This window comes from Pseudozyma flocculosa (genome assembly GCF_000417875.1).
Source record: "Pseudozyma flocculosa PF-1 unplaced genomic scaffold scaffold00005, whole genome shotgun sequence".
NCBI classification, from domain to species: Eukaryota; Fungi; Basidiomycota; class Ustilaginomycetes; order Ustilaginales; family Ustilaginaceae; genus Pseudozyma; species Pseudozyma flocculosa.
Window position 1 is genome coordinate 278,725 of NW_006920873.1, and position 15,556 is coordinate 294,280.

The following is a 15,556-nucleotide window of genomic DNA, read 5'->3' on the forward strand; positions in this document are numbered from 1 at the left end:
CAGCAGGGGAATGCGCTCCCGCCGTCGTCGTCTTCGTCGTCGCCAGTCAGCCGAGCTGCGCCACTCGTTTCGTCCCTTGTCGAGTGGCGCGAGGAGCTGGGGAGGGGAGGGGTTAGGAAGAGGTGGTGGGCACGAAGAGGGCCGACTAAGCCAGAAAAAGTGACACTCTTCCTGGCACGCGCCCTCAGCCACGCAGGGCCCACCCGCCCCGTGCGTCGGCTCCACATGCACACACACGCGAGCTCACGGCGCGCCTCGACTCCAGCAGGCCGGGCCGGGCCAGGCCAGTCCAGCTCGCCGACCACGAGTTAGCCCTAGTCTGGACGCTCTCACGGCCGGCCATTGCTCTGGCTCACACGGACAGTCTGCCAGACCAGGCCAGAAGGGTCGTCTAGGTGTTTCGCATTCCAAGGCGTGCTGCTGGGAAGAGGTATTGTGCGCGGGTAACGTAGCGGGGGTAGCGTGCGAGCGCGTCGGGGCGTCGTGCAGAAAGGATGACGATGAGGGGGATGGAGAGGTCGGGTGCGCGTGCCGGCAGGGGAAGAAGGCAGGGCAGGGCAGCAATGGAAGGTGCGGAGGGCCAGCGAATGAGAGGAGAGCGAGAGCCAAGAGCAGGAGGAGCGAGGAGAAAGAGAGTGTAGGCGAGACGTCGAGGCAAATTCATGACGGAGGGAAAAAAAAGAGAAGGCGAGCGAAGCTGAAAAGGGGGCGTCGTCGGGATTCTAGCCCGTCCCCGCAGCGGCTGGCAGAGGAGGACGAATCGACGCGGTGAAAGTGGATGCGAGGAGGCAAAAGGGGGCCGCGGGCGAGGTCAGGCGCCGCGCCGCGCCGCGCCGAGAGAATACAAAACGAAGTGCGTGGCTTCGGAGCAAGAGAAGAGCAGGCTGAGCGTCAAAGAGCAAGAGTCCGCCAGGGGCACAGAGAGGGAGGCAGCGAGAGGCCGAGGCGGCTACTCGTCCTCGATCTCGGTGCGGGGCTGGAAGGCCCAGAGCTCTTCGCCCTCGGCGTTCTTCTCGTGGACGATGGTGAGGCGCTGGAGGTTGGTGAAGAGGTCCTCGATGATGGGGTTCTTGACCGAGCGCTGTCGTCGTCCGAGGTTGTCGAGCCATCGCCAGCTGTTCATGATGTAGTAGACCAGGCCGATGATGACGGTGACGCCGAACGAGAAGATCCAGACGCGGATGACGGTGACAATGTCGGTCCAGCCGCCGTGGGGGGCGGTGATGGGGTTGCGGTTGGGCGCGCCCGAGAGCCAACCAAAGAGGGCGAAGAGCGAGGCGATGATGTCGACGGCCAGGACGGCGCCAACGAGCTGCCACGAGGGGAGGGTGATGTCCGACTCGCCGCCGCCGAGGCGGGTGATGAAGATCAGCCAGTTCTCGGTGAGGGCGACCTCGAGGTAGAGGATCTCCTGGGTGTTGCCGAAGTTCTGGATGACACCGCCGTTGTTGAGGAAGAGGGTGCCGCGGAGGATCCAGGTGCCGGCGGCGAGGAGGACGCCGAGGACGACCGAGATGATCCAGATCTTGGGCAGCTGCCACTCGACGGGCTGCTTGGCGTGCGGGGCGTTGTCGTAGGCGATGGCGATGGTGGCGACGTCGGCAAAGAGCGCAATGAAGACGATGAGGTTGGAGCGGATGACCTCGTCGAGGATGAGGATCGAGAGGACGAGGTAGATCTCGAGGTGGAGACAGAGCGAGATACGGTACTGGATGTAGGCCTTCATGCGGTGGAAAATCTGGCGGGCGACCTTGATCGAGGTGATGATCGTCGACAGGCCCTCGTCGAGGAAGACGACGTCGGCGGCGGAGCGGGCGGCGTCCGAGGCGCCCTCGACGGCGATACCGCAGTCGGCCTTCTTGAGCGAGGGGGCGTCGTTGACACCATCACCCGTCATGGCCGTCAGGTGACCACGGTGCTGGAGCATCTCGACGACCTGGTACTTGTGCTCGGGGAACACCTCGGCGAAGCCGTCGGCCGCCTCGACAAAGTCGTGGATGGCGGAGCCGGCCATGCCTCCGGAGCCGATCAGGCGGTGCGAGTCGTAGACCTTGGTTCCGAGCGCGAGCATCTTGCAGGTCTCCTTGGCGATGGCGACGGCGTCACCGGTGAGCATCTTGACCGAGACGCCGAGCGTCTGGGCCTCGGCGATGGTGGCGGCGGTGTCGGAGCGCGGTGGGTCGAACATGGGCAGCAGGCCGAGGAGCTTCCACTGGCCGTCGGTGTTCATCGCGACGCCGAGCGAGCGGAAGCCGCGCGAGGCGAAGTCGGCGGCGACCTTGCGGTACTGCGAGGCGGTCTCGGCGTCGGGGGCGCACAGCTTGAGGATGGCGTTGGGCGCGCCCTTAGCGGCGATGTACTGCTTTCCGTCCTTCTCGACCTCGGCGGTGATGCGCTTCGAGACGGGGTCGAAGGGGGTGAAGCGGTGCGTGGTCCAGCCCGAGGCGAGCTCCTGCTGGGCGCCGGGGTAGTCCTTGAGCGTCGAGATCGTGACCTTGTCAATGGGGTCGAGCGACTTGACGTTGTGCGACGAGGCGAGCGCGGCGACGGCCATCATGTAGTTGACGTCGACGCCCTCCGAGGTGAAGGGCTCGTGGATCGACAGTTTGTTGGCGGTCAGGGTACCCGTCTTGTCCGAGCACAGCACGTCGACACCGGCGAGCGACTCGATGGCGGTGAGCTTCTGGACAATGGCCTGGCGCTTGGCGAGGTAGGCGGCGCCGACGGCCATGGTGGTGGTGGTGACGCAAGGAAGACCGACGGGGACGCCGATGATGAGGAAGATGAGCGTGTAGGTGAGCAGGTTGTTTTCGGCGGGCGTCGAGATGCCAGTGTTGCGGAAGAAGCCTCCGATCCAGACGGCGAGCAGGAAGACGAGCACGAGGACGAGCAGGGCGAGGCCGATGGAGCCCATGACCTTCTGGAAGTGGCCCTCGGTCTCGCCACCGAGGACGAGGGCGGCGGTGCGGCCGACGAACGTCTGCTTGGCGATGTCGGTGCAGAGGACGTAGCCCTTGCCGCGCTTGCAGCCGGTGGTGTAGAAGACCGTGTCGCCAATGTGCTTGTCGACGGCGAGCGACTCTCCGGTGATGGCCGACTGGTCGCAGGCGATGATGGCGGGGCCCTTGTCGATGCCCTGGTCGTCGTCCTCGCCTCCACCGCCGGCGCGGCGCGAGGCCTCGGCCTTTTCGCGGATGGCGGCAGCGGCGGAACCGTCCTTGTCATCGTACTCGGCGAGCAGGCGTCCGTCGCAGGGGACCGTCTGGCCATCCTCGATAACGACAATGTCTCCGGGCACGAGCTCACGGGCCTCGATCTCGACCTCCTTGCCGTCGCGGACGACGGTGGAGCGGAGCGCGATACCGGCCTTGAGCTGGGCGACAATGTCGCCAGCCTGCTTCTCCTGGTACCAGCCGACAAAGGCGTTGAGCAGCAGGATGGCGATAATGACACCGAAGTCGATCCAGTCACGCAGACCGGCGGCGAGGACGACGGCTAGCTCCATGACGTAGAGGACGGGGCCGCGGAAGAAACCGATAAACTTGAGCAGCATGTTTTCCTTGGGCGACTCGAGCTCGTTGTAGCCGAACATGGCGCGACGCTTCTGGACGTCGGCCTCGCTGATGCCGCGCATCATGTCGGTCTCGAGCCTGCCAGAAAGAATCGCGGGACGAGCCGTGAAACGGGCGGACGCATTACGAGTCAGTCTTTTGTGAACTCCAGGAACGCGCAGTGCCACCGTGAAGTGAGGGGCGCGTGTGCATCCCGCAAATGCTGCGAAACCGGCATCGCCGCTCCGCTTCCCCGTCGCCAGTCGACCACTCACCAGGATGCGGGGACCTTCTGAGAAAGCTCCTCGACCTCGCCGTGCTTGTTGACACGCTGCTCGGTCACCTTCCAGGGCATGAGCCAGTTGCGCTTGCGGACGACGTGGGATCCGTCATCCTCGCCCTCGTCGGCCGCATTCGTCTTCTGGGCGCGGATAAACTCAATCAGCGCCTGGTACTCCTCGTTGGCCGCCGACGTCGAGGGGCCCTTTTCGTTTCGGACCTCCTGAGTGGCCGAACTGTCAGACATCTTGGGCGGATGCGTGTATGCGCGTCGTCGATCGGTAAGATGGGGGGGTTGTGTAGGGAAGTCGGGACGCTCTGTTTATGTAGGGGGTCCAGCTCTTCTGCCTGGATCGTCCCGCAACAGTAATCACACCGTCCAACGAACGCCGGGGTGAGCGGGAGGGCCGGAGCGACGTGGCCAGCGGAAAGCACTGGGGGAAAGGGGGTATGCGGCACGCGCGAGGGGAGAGGAGGAGGTGCGAGGGCCGACCGCGATGCTGCTGATTCTTGACGGGCCTGTGGTGGTGGTGGTGATGGTGGTCGAGGGGAGGGAGGAGGGAGGAGGGAGGGAACGGGAGAAGGGCGTGGCACTTTAGGGGAATGGGGCGTCGATGGCTGTTTATGTTTGCCAGGTGGGTGCGGCGGCAGACGAGGGCGGAGGGCAACTCTACACCAGCCGCAGGCGGGCGGGCAAGACCAGGCAGGCAGGGGCTCTGGGTCGAAAGGCAGGCAGGCAAGGCAAGGCAAGGCAAGGCAAGGCAAGGCGAGGCAGGCAGCGGCGGATGGCTGGATGGAAAAGCGACGATGCGATGGACGCGATGGCCTGCTTGCTCGCTGCCTGGTGCCGGCCGGCCGACCACAGAACGGCGGGGCAGGCAGGGGGGCGGGCCCACGCCCCGGCGGGACAGGCTAGAGTCAGAGAGAGAGAGAGTGGCAGGCCTCGCAGGCAGGCAGCCAGGCCGGGCGGGCGTGTTTTGTTCGGTCTGCGAGCGGGGGGCCTGCAGGGCAGCGCAGCCGATCGGAATCGCACGCACAGCTCACGCTTCGACGCACGCTTGCACCCACGCACCCACCCACCCACACACCCGCCCGCCCGTCGGTCGACCCACGCACGTCCCCTCGCCTGCCGCTCGTCATCGTCAGGCAGGCAGGCAGGCAGGCAGGCAGGCAGGCACCGGCCGGCATAAAGCGCGCTACGGCCAGCGGCGGCGGGCCAGACGCAGCGTGGCCAGGGCCTGCCCTCCCGCCTGCGTCGCCCTAGCCTGCTTGCCTGGTTGCTCGGGCGGGCTGGCCGGCCTGACGCACCCGTCGGTCATTCGGCCGTTTCGGTTGATTAAATTCAGAAAACACGAGACCTGCGCAAGCCTGGCCGGACCCGGCTGCCAAAGCAACGGCCCGAAAGATCGGCCCTCGCACCGGAAACCGCTTTCTTCGACGCAGGCGAGGCCCTGGCACATCGGCCAACCTCGACAGAAGAGAGGCTGGCTGGCTCGTCGGGCTGGTTGGTTTGAGACTTCCCTGGCGAAAGCGTAGCGTGGGCCTCGTTCTTCCCTCGCTCGTCGGCAGTTTGCGCGGACCTTTCCCTGGACGCCTCCTTGTTTTGCGGCGCCTGCCTAGGGCAAGCAAGCAAGGTAGAGTTGGGGAGCTGCATCTCGCCGGCTGCGCTCCGCCGAGTTCCTCCTCTCGGTGCTCGTCGATCGTGACAGGCAAGTCAACGCTACGGGTACCGCTACGCCTGTGGCCTTGCTCTTGCAGGGTTGGATCCGGATTGAATCTTCTTGCCTTTGGGCTGGGCGAGGCTGCTTAGAGACGATGACTGCGTCGGCCGCCGTCCGCAGCTCACCATCGACGGCCCGCCATTTCGGCGCTAAAGCGTGTTGGGCCGTCGACGATCAGCCTCTCGTTCTCGCTCTCGCTCTCATCCAAGCAGAGGCTGGGCTAAGAAGAGAGTGAGCTGGATAGGCGGGCAACCAGCTGGCTCGTCGACCGCGTTCGAAACCATCTGACACCTGGCATTCTCGACGCCGTGCTTCCGCTACCGGTACCGGTAGCCCCCTGCGCACCTGCCAAACGCAGCTAGGCGGCGACGGCGACCATATGCATATGCATCCCTCCCTCTCTGTGCCATCGGCCGAAGGGGCAGCCCGGCAGGCGGCGACGAGCCATCGACGGAAGAAGCCGAAGGACGAAACCGCCGTTCCCGAAGCCCCGATGGCGACGGCACGCCTTGACCTCGGTTTCGGCCGCCGTATGTACGTCGTGGTCAGTCAAGCCGGGCCAGGCGTGACCACGCGCCGTCGCCAGCCCGTCCGTGCCGAGGGTTCGCTCGCTCGCTCGCTCGCTCGTCTGCTCGCTCGTCATCTGGCCTCGACCGCACCACGCGACGAAAGCGATCCACGGGCGATCAGGCAGATCTCTCTTGTCTCCTGACCTCTCCTGCGTATCGGACCGGGCGGCGTTGGATGCCGACCGCAGACCAGCCGGCAGAGCGTTGCTTCCGCCTTCGACCGGCGCCACCGGGAACCAAGTCAGACGATGAGCATCCACGGCGACTTTCTGATGGCGATGGCGAAAGGTGGACAGAGAACGTCGTGCGAGCACGCTGCGATGTCCGGTTGCGGAGGCACCGTCTGCCTTTTGCTCCCGTGTCGTCGATAGAGAACGGCAAGCCCGACGCAGAAACTTGACAAGCCTGCCTGGCTTTTTGCCTTGCCTTCGGCACATCCGCTGCCTCTCTCCGCCTTTGTATGTTGTCCCCGCTCGGTGCGTGAGTCGTCGTCGTCGTCCCCCAACTTCCTGCCCGGACCGCCAACGCCAGGCAGGCAGGTAGGAGCGATCTCATGCGTGCTGCTGCCTTGATGCTGCGTCGATGGCGACAACCTGCAGCAAAGGCGGGGGGCCAGGCAGCAGGTTGAAGTCAGTCTGCATCGTTTCCCATGCACCTTGGACGGCACGCGCACCGGCCTGGCCTGGCCGTCCTGGCGCGGCCAGAGCGATTCACCAGCAGCTCCGCCGGCGTGATTTCGTTTGTCGACGGCACACGCGGCGAGCCAGAGCCAGAGCCAGAGCCAGAGGCTCGCTCGCTGGCCGTTTCGGATCCGACCCGTCGGCCGCCATCTCTCTGCCATCTCGCGGGATGCTCTCGCTGGGCCGCACAAGGAGCGCGCGGAAGCGTACGTATGTCTCCTCCGGCCTCGGTCGGTCCGACGACGAGAGAAAGGAGAAGGGAGCAAGCCACAGCGCGCGGGAGTCAGATCGCCGTCGCCCTGCCCCGCCCTGCGCTTCCGGCGATCGCCAACAAAGCAGCCAAGGCTGTCATCCACCCGGCCTCGTCTTTTGTGTCTGCATCCGTCCGTTGCTTGCGATGGAGACGACTTTTGCGGTGCGAACCAGCCCCACGCTAGTTACGTCCATCTGTGATATCTGTGATGCCACCGTTGCTCATCCCGCATGCTCGCCAGCGTCGGGCCGTGTTCGTCCCAGGCCCTCCTCCTGCCCGGAGATCCTCATTCGATTCCGCCACCGCGACGCCTGTTGCGGCACACAAGGGCCGCTATCCACCTCGAGCCATCGTGGCTGCGTCCGCACCCTTGGGCCTCCCGTATCGCTGTTCTTGATGGTGGCGCGACGGTCAGACCTCCTCCTCATCTTGTCGCAAAGGACGTGCGAGCCCTCTGTTGGCTGTACGTACAGCGGGCGCAGGCGCAGGACAAAGCGGCACTCTGTCGATCCGTGCATCGACGCCGAAGCGACGGCGGATTTAAAGCCCCTCTTTGCAGCCTAGACGACGAGGGAGCGTGCGAGACGACAACAGCGAGCAGAGTAGGTGCGCCACGGGCCAAGATGGTGAATCAGACGCCTTCGGGTGCCGTTTCTGAGGCGTAGACGGGGCCAAAGGAAGAGGACCACTTTGGCCCCTATCCCGGTCATCTCTCTGACATCGGCTCCGGCTCGTAATCGTACCAGAGGCCGAAAGAGTCGTCGAGGTCGCAACGTGCTCCCTTCGAGTATCGGTACGCAGGGCGCTCCGAATCCAAGGTCCGGACGGGGTCGGTAGGAGAAATGATATCTTCGGCCCGGAAGGTGACGAGACGTTCGAACGTCTTCGGACGTTTTATCCCGACCTGCCTGCTGCCCACCCTCGCCCTGCCTTTTCGTCGAACAATCGATCTCGTGGCGTCCATACCATACCATACCCTTGACGTCGTCCTGCAGTGCACGGCGAGATACATACGGTGCATGGTCGACCCTAGATGCAGGCAAAGGTAGGCACCCGACCTGCTTCTTGCTGCCGGCGGGTCGGACCAGTCGTACCGGAGGCAGACAACAATCTTCCGGCTCTCCGGGAACCCATCGGCCGTAACTATACTGCTTTTGGATAGAAGCAGCAGAGGTGGTCATCGGAGCCAAAGAGGTTCCGAATGACCGGGATGAGAACAAGGCAGAAGGTAGCCGGGAACCTAGCCTTGCCTGCTAGCCATCGTAGTTGATTGAACCGCGAGACACAGAGGATTCGGGCTGTTGCTTCCGGTCCACGGTCGTACATTCAAGATTGCCTGACGACGCTAGGTACGTCCACACGAACGCCTTCTACACGCCGTCACCTGGCCCACCTTGCAGCATTTATCGTTTGGACCGGCGAACGGCCAAGTAGGACGAGAGGTCTCCAGTCCATCGCAGGGCGGAGTAGGACCGGAATCGAGTGCCGAAGCCACGTCTCATCCGTCGATCAGGAACGGGGCCCTTCAGCGGCCGTCGGAGCCGGCAGAAGACCAGCCGACAAAGACAGATTGCCGATCTCGTTGCCTCCAGCCCGCCGACCGCGACGACGGCGTCGGTCCGGTCTTTCCGACCCGGTTCGATCGCAAGCCACCGAGCCACCAAACCAGCATCGACGGGAAGACCGATGCTTGCCTTGAAGCCGCTCAAATCAGTGCCGACAACTCTTTCGGGGCGAGCTTGCTACGACGCTGGTACTTTGCGTGTGCGGTGAAGTTCGATATAGCCCATCGGACGCCTGGACGTGCCAGGTCGCGGCGCGCTCTTGAGCTGGCCTGCAGGCGGATCCCGCCTGGGCTAGAAACGCTTGGCGCGTGCCGCTGCTCGAGCTCAAGGCTACTGCACCACCGCTGCCGCCGCCACCGTTCTTGCGATATGGGGCCAGCATGGCACGTCGGCCCGATTGACTTCTGACGGACCCCGCTTGTCGTCGGAGCCGAGTCGTCGACGACTCAGCGCTGCAGGCGTATCTCGAGCAGCTCCACCGTCCCGTCGCATGCCGGATCGTGGACAGATGGAAAGAACGGCACAGGTTCCATCCCTTCCGCGTCGTCGAGTGGCGGGTCCATGTACTTTTGCTCAATGGGTATCGCGCTAAACATGAGGTTTTCGTGGACTGCAGGAGCGAGCCAGAGCGGAGAGCGAGACGGCAAGAGCTCAGTCGGACTGCTGGCAGGGAGATCGAGCACGATGCGAGGACAGCCAGCGACTCACCGAGAGCGTCAAGGAAAGTCTGGTACGTGGCCGGGTTGCGGATGGTCGAGGCGACCAGTGCCTTGGCGTCGCTGCCGTCGAGCGCCGACTCGAGAGCGACTCGAATCGTCTTTGCCAGCGGGCCTGTGAGGTCTGGATCGTAGACGACGTCGGCGGCGAGGACAAGTTTGGGTTTGATCCTGGCGAGAAAGTCGAGGATGTCATCGCCGTCGTCGTCGGCCGGAGCAAGCGCGGCTTCTCTGGCTTGAACTTGATCTCGCAGCTTGACCCAGTCGAGCGGGTAAGCCTGGTACGGCCCGTGCCTGCTGAGCCCGTCTACTTGTGCGAATCGGTAGTCAGCAACCATGCTAGCAGGGCAAGCCGCCGTACGGCTCTGCAACGCGCGACGCAACTCACTCATTTCCATAGTTTCGGTGAGCCTGTCGAGCACCTGGCCGGGGACGTCCGTGAGCCATGTCTGGCCGGTGGGTCGGCACGAGCTCGGGCTGTCATCCGGTCGGCTCTTGAGTTTCTGTTCGATTGCGCAGACAGTGCCGAGCAGGCCAGCCCCGCTGCCCAGCTCGAGTACGCGACGGTCGGGTCCGGCGATGAGCTCGGGGTGGACGAGAAGGTAGTTTGCCAGCCTCAGGCAGGCCTCCCACGTCTTGAGTCCGGTGGTGCCCTTTGAAATGGCCGAGCCCTCTTCTCGTACCGTGACAGCTGCAAAGCCGCGCAGCAGCGCCGACCTGTCCTCGCCTTGGCAGATATCGTGATCGCCGAAAGGTAGACTTCTGCTCGGGGTCTGCCACAGGTAGGTGACGTGCTCGCATTCGGGCGGGAGCATCGATGATGCGCCGTCTCGCGTGGCCGGTTGCGTCCCTGCGATGGAGCCGCATGCCATGAGCTCTGCGTAGCGCTCGAGGAGGGCTGCGTCAACTTCTGGGTACTCTGTCTCGTCTACGCCGCCGGCCGCCTTGAGGCGAGCGGATTCCTGGTCGACGGCATCCTGCAGTCGCGACGTGAGCTCGCGCAGGAACGTCTTTTCGTACTTTTGCGTTGCGCGGTAGGTCTTTGTTTTCGGATGCACGAGTAATGACGACGAGGCGGATGGCGGCTGTTGGGGCGAGGGGACTGGAGGCGAGGACGAGCTGGCGGGGTCGAGGAGGTCGCTGTAGAGGTGGGGCTGGATGGCGAGCAGGGTCCGGGCGTCTGGCCAGCGGAAGCGGGTGGAGCGTGGCGGGAGGCGGGCGTTGTACTGTACGAGGAGCAGCCTGCGTGCAAAGCGCTGCCTGTGCGCCGATGGCGGGGTCGGTGATGGCGCGCTGGCCATCCTGTCAGCTGCCAGAGTATGGAGTGGTGAGGAAGCAGACGAGGCGACTGTCGACGTTGAGAAGACGAAGGCCAGTTTGCCTCCACACATTCTTTTCTGCTTTTTTGTCGCCGTTTTGACCGGCCTTTTGGCGGGGGCGGACTTAGGAGGCGCCCATCAACACAGCACCGACCTCTTCTCGCAACACCAACACCAACATCAACACAACCACCACATCAACCCTCGCGCAACATGCCGCAACGCACAGACACCCGGCTAATCTCATAGCAAAGCACACCAGCCGCGCAACATGTCGGCAACTCATCCGCAACGCCGGCAGCGCAAACACGTAAACTACGCGGACGCGCTCAACGACGACGACGATCAGGGCGAGGGCAATCCCACCATGTCCGACCCGAGGAAGCGGCTCGCAGCTGGGCCCAAGCTGTACCAGGTCGCCCGGATCACGCAACTCGCCATGGACCAGGACACGGGATCTGCAGAAGATGCCGACGCGTCGAGCAAGCTGGACAAGGTCGATGCCGGCATCCTCTCGCGCATCCAGAAGTCGCTGCGCCTCGCAAAGCACCCGGGCACCGGCGAGGCAGAGGCGCGACAGGCGCTCCGGCTCGCCACCCGGCTCATGGCATCCCAGAACCTCACCCAGGCGGACCTCATCGCCTCCGAGGACCAGGAAACCGCCCAGGCCCGCGCCGGCATGAGCGAGGTCGAAATCACCTCGACCACCGGCGCCATGGTGCGCAACGAGAGCTGGGCCAACCGCATCGCCATCGCCATCAACCTCTTCTTTTCCGTCAAGGCGTACTCGACCTCGCACGTCGGCAGGCACAGGCTCACCTGGACCTTCTACGGCCTTGCCATCAACACCGTCGCCGCGGCCACGGCGTTTGAAATGGTCCACAACCAGGTCCTCACCTGGGCCGCCGACAACCGGCTCGCAAAGGGCCGCACCGGCAAGAACTCGTACTGCCAGGGCGTCGCAGCCGGCCTCGTCGACATGGCCAGAAAGGAGAAGAAGGAGGAGCTGCAGCTTGCCATCGAGGCAGAGAAGAAGCGGCTCCGCCAGGCAACCAAGGAGGAGAAAGCAGCACGGCAGAGGGACATCGACCGGCTAGATGGTCCCACCGCGTCGCGGCAGGCAAAGGTCGAGGAGGCGGACGAGGTCGACGATGTCAAGGTGAGTGCCGGCGGTATTTCCTCGCAGTGCAGCGCGGAGTGAAGGCAGCGACTGTTTGACTGATCGCTGCTTGGCCACCGGTCTGCAGCCCGTTAAACGCTCCCCTTCCGAAGAGCGAGGCGGTCTGGGAGCCGGCGAACCGGTTCGTCGACGCGTCAAACCGGAGCGGCCCGACTATAGCAGCGGCCTGAAACGCGAAGGCACGCCGGGCGACTACGGAGATGACTATGACGATGGCGGCGGAGGGTACGATGACTCTCCTGGCCTCCCGCTCGAGTCCGAGGCCGATGTCAAGGTACGTGCAGGCAGCGACGACGCGATTGTGTCTATGCGACTCACCACCCGCCCTCTCGCACGCCATTGCTGCAGCCCGACTTTGACGAGGAGCTGGAACGGGACATCATCGATCTCACCAACGACAGCGACGACGAGGTGGACGTCAAGGTCAAGCCCGAACCGGGGCGAGGCTACGGCGTCAAGAAGGAGGAGGACGGGTTGCAGGAGCAAGAGGCGGAGCAGGCGAGCTGGAGGGATTCCGGCCAGCTGATCCAGTTCCGACAGGTGCGTACGAGTGTCCCGTCGACCTGGCTTGCCCTTTTCGCGCCGCAGCTGACATCTTTTGCGCCGTCGTCACGACGCCAAACGCTCTTGACGAACACGGGCAGAATGCGGAAAAGATCGGTGCGTCTCATCGGCTGGTCGCCCGGCGATGTCGACTCGCCCAGTGGCCTCGACTCGCCCTCTCGCTGCTGCGACTACTGACCTCGTCCACCTGTCTGCGGCCCCCCTGACCCGCCCCCCGCAGCCGACGACTTCCTCCAGTCGCAGCACGGCGGCAAGCTGAAGCTGCGCAAACGTCAGGCTTCCTCATACGTGTGCGTTCCTCCCCGATCTTTCTTTCTGCCCTGCTCGTGCGCACCCGGATCCCGCTGCTCACACTGTCGCCTTCATCGTTGTCCATCTGCGAACCTTTGAGCTCCACAGCAAGGACGCACAGGCCTATGAACAGGGCCGTCGAGATGCGAGCAAGATTGACGTTAAACGACGTCGGATCCAGGGCGGTGATGCGTGATGCCCATAGCCGGCGAGGTGCTGGTTCGTGATCGACTGTGACGATGGGCGCCTTTCCTCTCATCGAGCACCTGCTTCGAGCGACGCGATCGCATCGCAGTCAACTCAGCCTGGCCTGCCCTTCCGTGGGCCGCGTATTTCATGGGTGCCAGTCTGTTCGGTGGCAGCCCAGGTCTTGCATTCTCGATGCCCGACGCGCGGTCGGACCTTGTCCGCCAGCCTCTCCCGCGGTCCTCTTTCCGACGCCCAAACATCTCATGTATGTATGCCTACCTTAGATCCAGCGAGCGTAGACAACCGCACTCCAGTACGAGCCTGTTGTTTGGTCGGCCCGTGGACTGTGAGAATGGCTGAACGAGATCAAGAGGGGCGAGGCATGCATCAGGCGCGCCCGACATCAGACCACGTCGAAGCGAGCAACGAGCACACCACAGACATGATGTGCCAGGGGAAACAGAGGTGATGGGTTGCGTTCGTCACACTACAGCGATGCACCGTGCACGACCCACCACGGTCAGCAGGCAGCGACCACGGCCAAGACCGCGCCGCCACACCACAGACCTCCCCCCCGATCGCTCCAGGAGCGTCCTCAGCGAGCGGATACGGCAACAACCGGCCGAGATGCTCAGTCGAAAAGCCCGAAGCCCATGTCGTCGTCCTGTTTAGGAGGCGTGGAGGATGTAGAGGAGAGGAGGGGCGAGGTGTAGGAGGTCAGTAAACGATGGCGAGGGCATGGTGGAGTCGATATCGAGGGCCGAGGTGGAAGCAGATGCGTCGGGCGGCCTCGGAAAAAAAATCCGACTTCGGGAAAATCCCCTGTGCCCGAGTTGCAGACCTGGGCTCCGACCCCGAAACGGGCCGCTGGGTCGTGGAACGGGCAGCCGTGGGACACCGGCGATACTCACGGACTCCTCGGCCTCCTCGGCCTTCTCCTCGGCGGCGGGGGCGGCGGCAGCCTCACCACCGGCAGCGGCAGCAGCGGGGGCGGCGGCGGCAGCGAAAGCCTCGGGGTTGGCGAGGTACTCCTTGGCCTGTGTAGCGTCGGCGTCGTGATCGCAAGGGCAGGGATGGCAAGGAGACATGGTCAGCTCGGGTGTCTTCTGCGTCGAGTGACTCGATGGGTCCTCGTGACCAGGTTGACCGCCTCCCTCCCTCCCTTCCTCCAAGCAATGGGCCATCATCAAGAAGCATCAATAGTGCCCGGAGATTTGTCAAGGTCCTTGGCCTGTCGGCCCGTCCGAATTTTCAGTGTGTGTGAAGCAATCACCTGGCCGCTTCTTCCTCCGTAGTCGTCGTCGTCGTCGTCCTCCTGTCGCTGATCTACGACCGCGCCATCCTATCCTCCGTCCTTCGACCCAGCAACAGTGTCGCGCCCTTGGGCAACGAGGACAGCTACGACGACTCACCTTCTTGGAGCCCTCGAACTCGAAGTCGGTGGCGAGCGAGACGGCGATAAGGTTCTTGTAGCCGTTGACGAGCGAGTGCATGACGGAGGCGATGGTGGGGTAGTTGAGGGCGAGCGAGATGCAGGCGACCTGCTTGATGCCGAGGACGAATCGGTCGACGAGGGTCTCCTCGCTGACGTCGAGGACGTCGGACTCGAAGCACTGGCCCTGGTCGTAGATCTGGACGACCGTCATGCCGTAGGTGAAGGGCGAGATGTTGAGCATGTTGAGCAGCGTGGCCTCCGAGGTGCCGACGCGCGAGCCGGCGTTGACGACCTTGACGTCGCCGACAATCTCAATGGTACCACGGGCAATCTTGGTGGGGACACCAAGGGCCTGGAAGAACGACGTCTTGCCGGGCTCCATGCCGGTGTTGCCGGCCTTGACGTAGATGTCCTCGGGGGCGTAGGCGCCGGCACGGGCGGGGGCGGCGACACGGTTGTCGAGGATCTGGCCACGGACGTCCTTGAGGTCGCCCGAGGTGAAGACGAAGCCGATGTTGCCCTTGACGTGGGGCATGAGCTTCTCAAACTCGGGCCTCTCGGCGAGGACCATGCGGAGCGCACGGCGGACCATGGTGTTCTTGCCCATCAGCACGACGGCCTTGCCGCGGAGCGACTGGCGGATCTGGTGCATCTGCTGCGAGGCGACATTGTCGACGTTGACGATGAAGATCGACGGGTACTTGTCGAGCAGCTCGTTGAGCCTGGAGAACCAGGCCTCCTTGGTAGCACGGGAGATACCCATTTTGTCAGGGAGTGGGTGGTGTTGGCGGTGGTGTTGGGGTTGGTGTTTGATGTAGTGGGATGGAAGCTTGAAGAGTTCGGCCTACCTATCACCTCTGGGATTGAAAGGAAGTTTACTGAGGACGGGCGGCGGTCGAAGGACGGTTGCGACCGGTCAGCATGCCATCGCCGCTTTCCCATTTTCGGATGTCTGCAACGCCATCATGGCCAGGCAGAGTGCCCCTTCGCCGGCAGGGCGATCGCAGGATACTCACAAGGTCGAACGACGATCGATGGATGATGTGGAGACGCGAGAGGGGAGCAGATGGTGCGGACAGCTATCTTCTTCCAGGCGCCGGGGCGGCCACCTCCGTCCGAGGGCTGCCGTCGAGCCCAAAGGTGCTGCGGCAATCACCCGGCAGCCTTCCGAATTTGCATCCTCGGCTCCGATGGTCCGTCGTCTAACTATCGACTCGCGCGGGAGAAACGGGCATCGCCCGATT

General features: G+C 64.0%; 4 protein-coding genes across 4 annotated transcripts; 1 reads left to right on the forward strand and 3 right to left on the reverse strand.

Moving 5' to 3' along the window:
• Positions 1-949: 949 nt before the first annotated feature.
• PFL1_01928 (uncharacterized protein) lies at positions 950-4,077 on the reverse strand (the record flags this gene model as incomplete). Its single annotated transcript, XM_007879439.1, has 2 exons — positions 950-3,650; positions 3,827-4,077. The coding sequence occupies 2 exons, from the start codon at positions 4,075-4,077 to the stop codon at positions 950-952; spliced, it is 2,952 nt and encodes a 983-aa protein (XP_007877630.1).
• A 4,987-nt stretch (positions 4,078-9,064) lies between these two features.
• PFL1_01929 (uncharacterized protein) lies at positions 9,065-10,635 on the reverse strand (the record flags this gene model as incomplete). Its single annotated transcript, XM_007879440.1, has 3 exons — positions 9,065-9,228; positions 9,327-9,641; positions 9,723-10,635. 3 exons carry the CDS (start codon positions 10,633-10,635, stop codon positions 9,065-9,067), a joined length of 1,392 nt encoding a protein of 463 aa, XP_007877631.1.
• A 289-nt stretch (positions 10,636-10,924) lies between these two features.
• PFL1_01930 (uncharacterized protein) lies at positions 10,925-12,884 on the forward strand (the record flags this gene model as incomplete). Its single annotated transcript, XM_007879441.1, has 6 exons — positions 10,925-11,812; positions 11,901-12,107; positions 12,182-12,373; positions 12,478-12,493; positions 12,618-12,687; positions 12,797-12,884. 6 exons carry the CDS (start codon positions 10,925-10,927, stop codon positions 12,882-12,884), a joined length of 1,461 nt encoding a protein of 486 aa, XP_007877632.1.
• A 624-nt stretch (positions 12,885-13,508) lies between these two features.
• On the reverse strand, positions 13,509-15,075 carry PFL1_01931 (uncharacterized protein; the record flags this gene model as incomplete). The annotated part of the gene is made up of 3 exons (XM_007879442.1): positions 13,509-13,541; positions 13,789-13,914; positions 14,290-15,075. The coding sequence occupies 3 exons, from the start codon at positions 15,073-15,075 to the stop codon at positions 13,509-13,511; spliced, it is 945 nt and encodes a 314-aa protein (XP_007877633.1).
• Between the last annotated feature and the right edge of the window lie 481 nt (positions 15,076-15,556).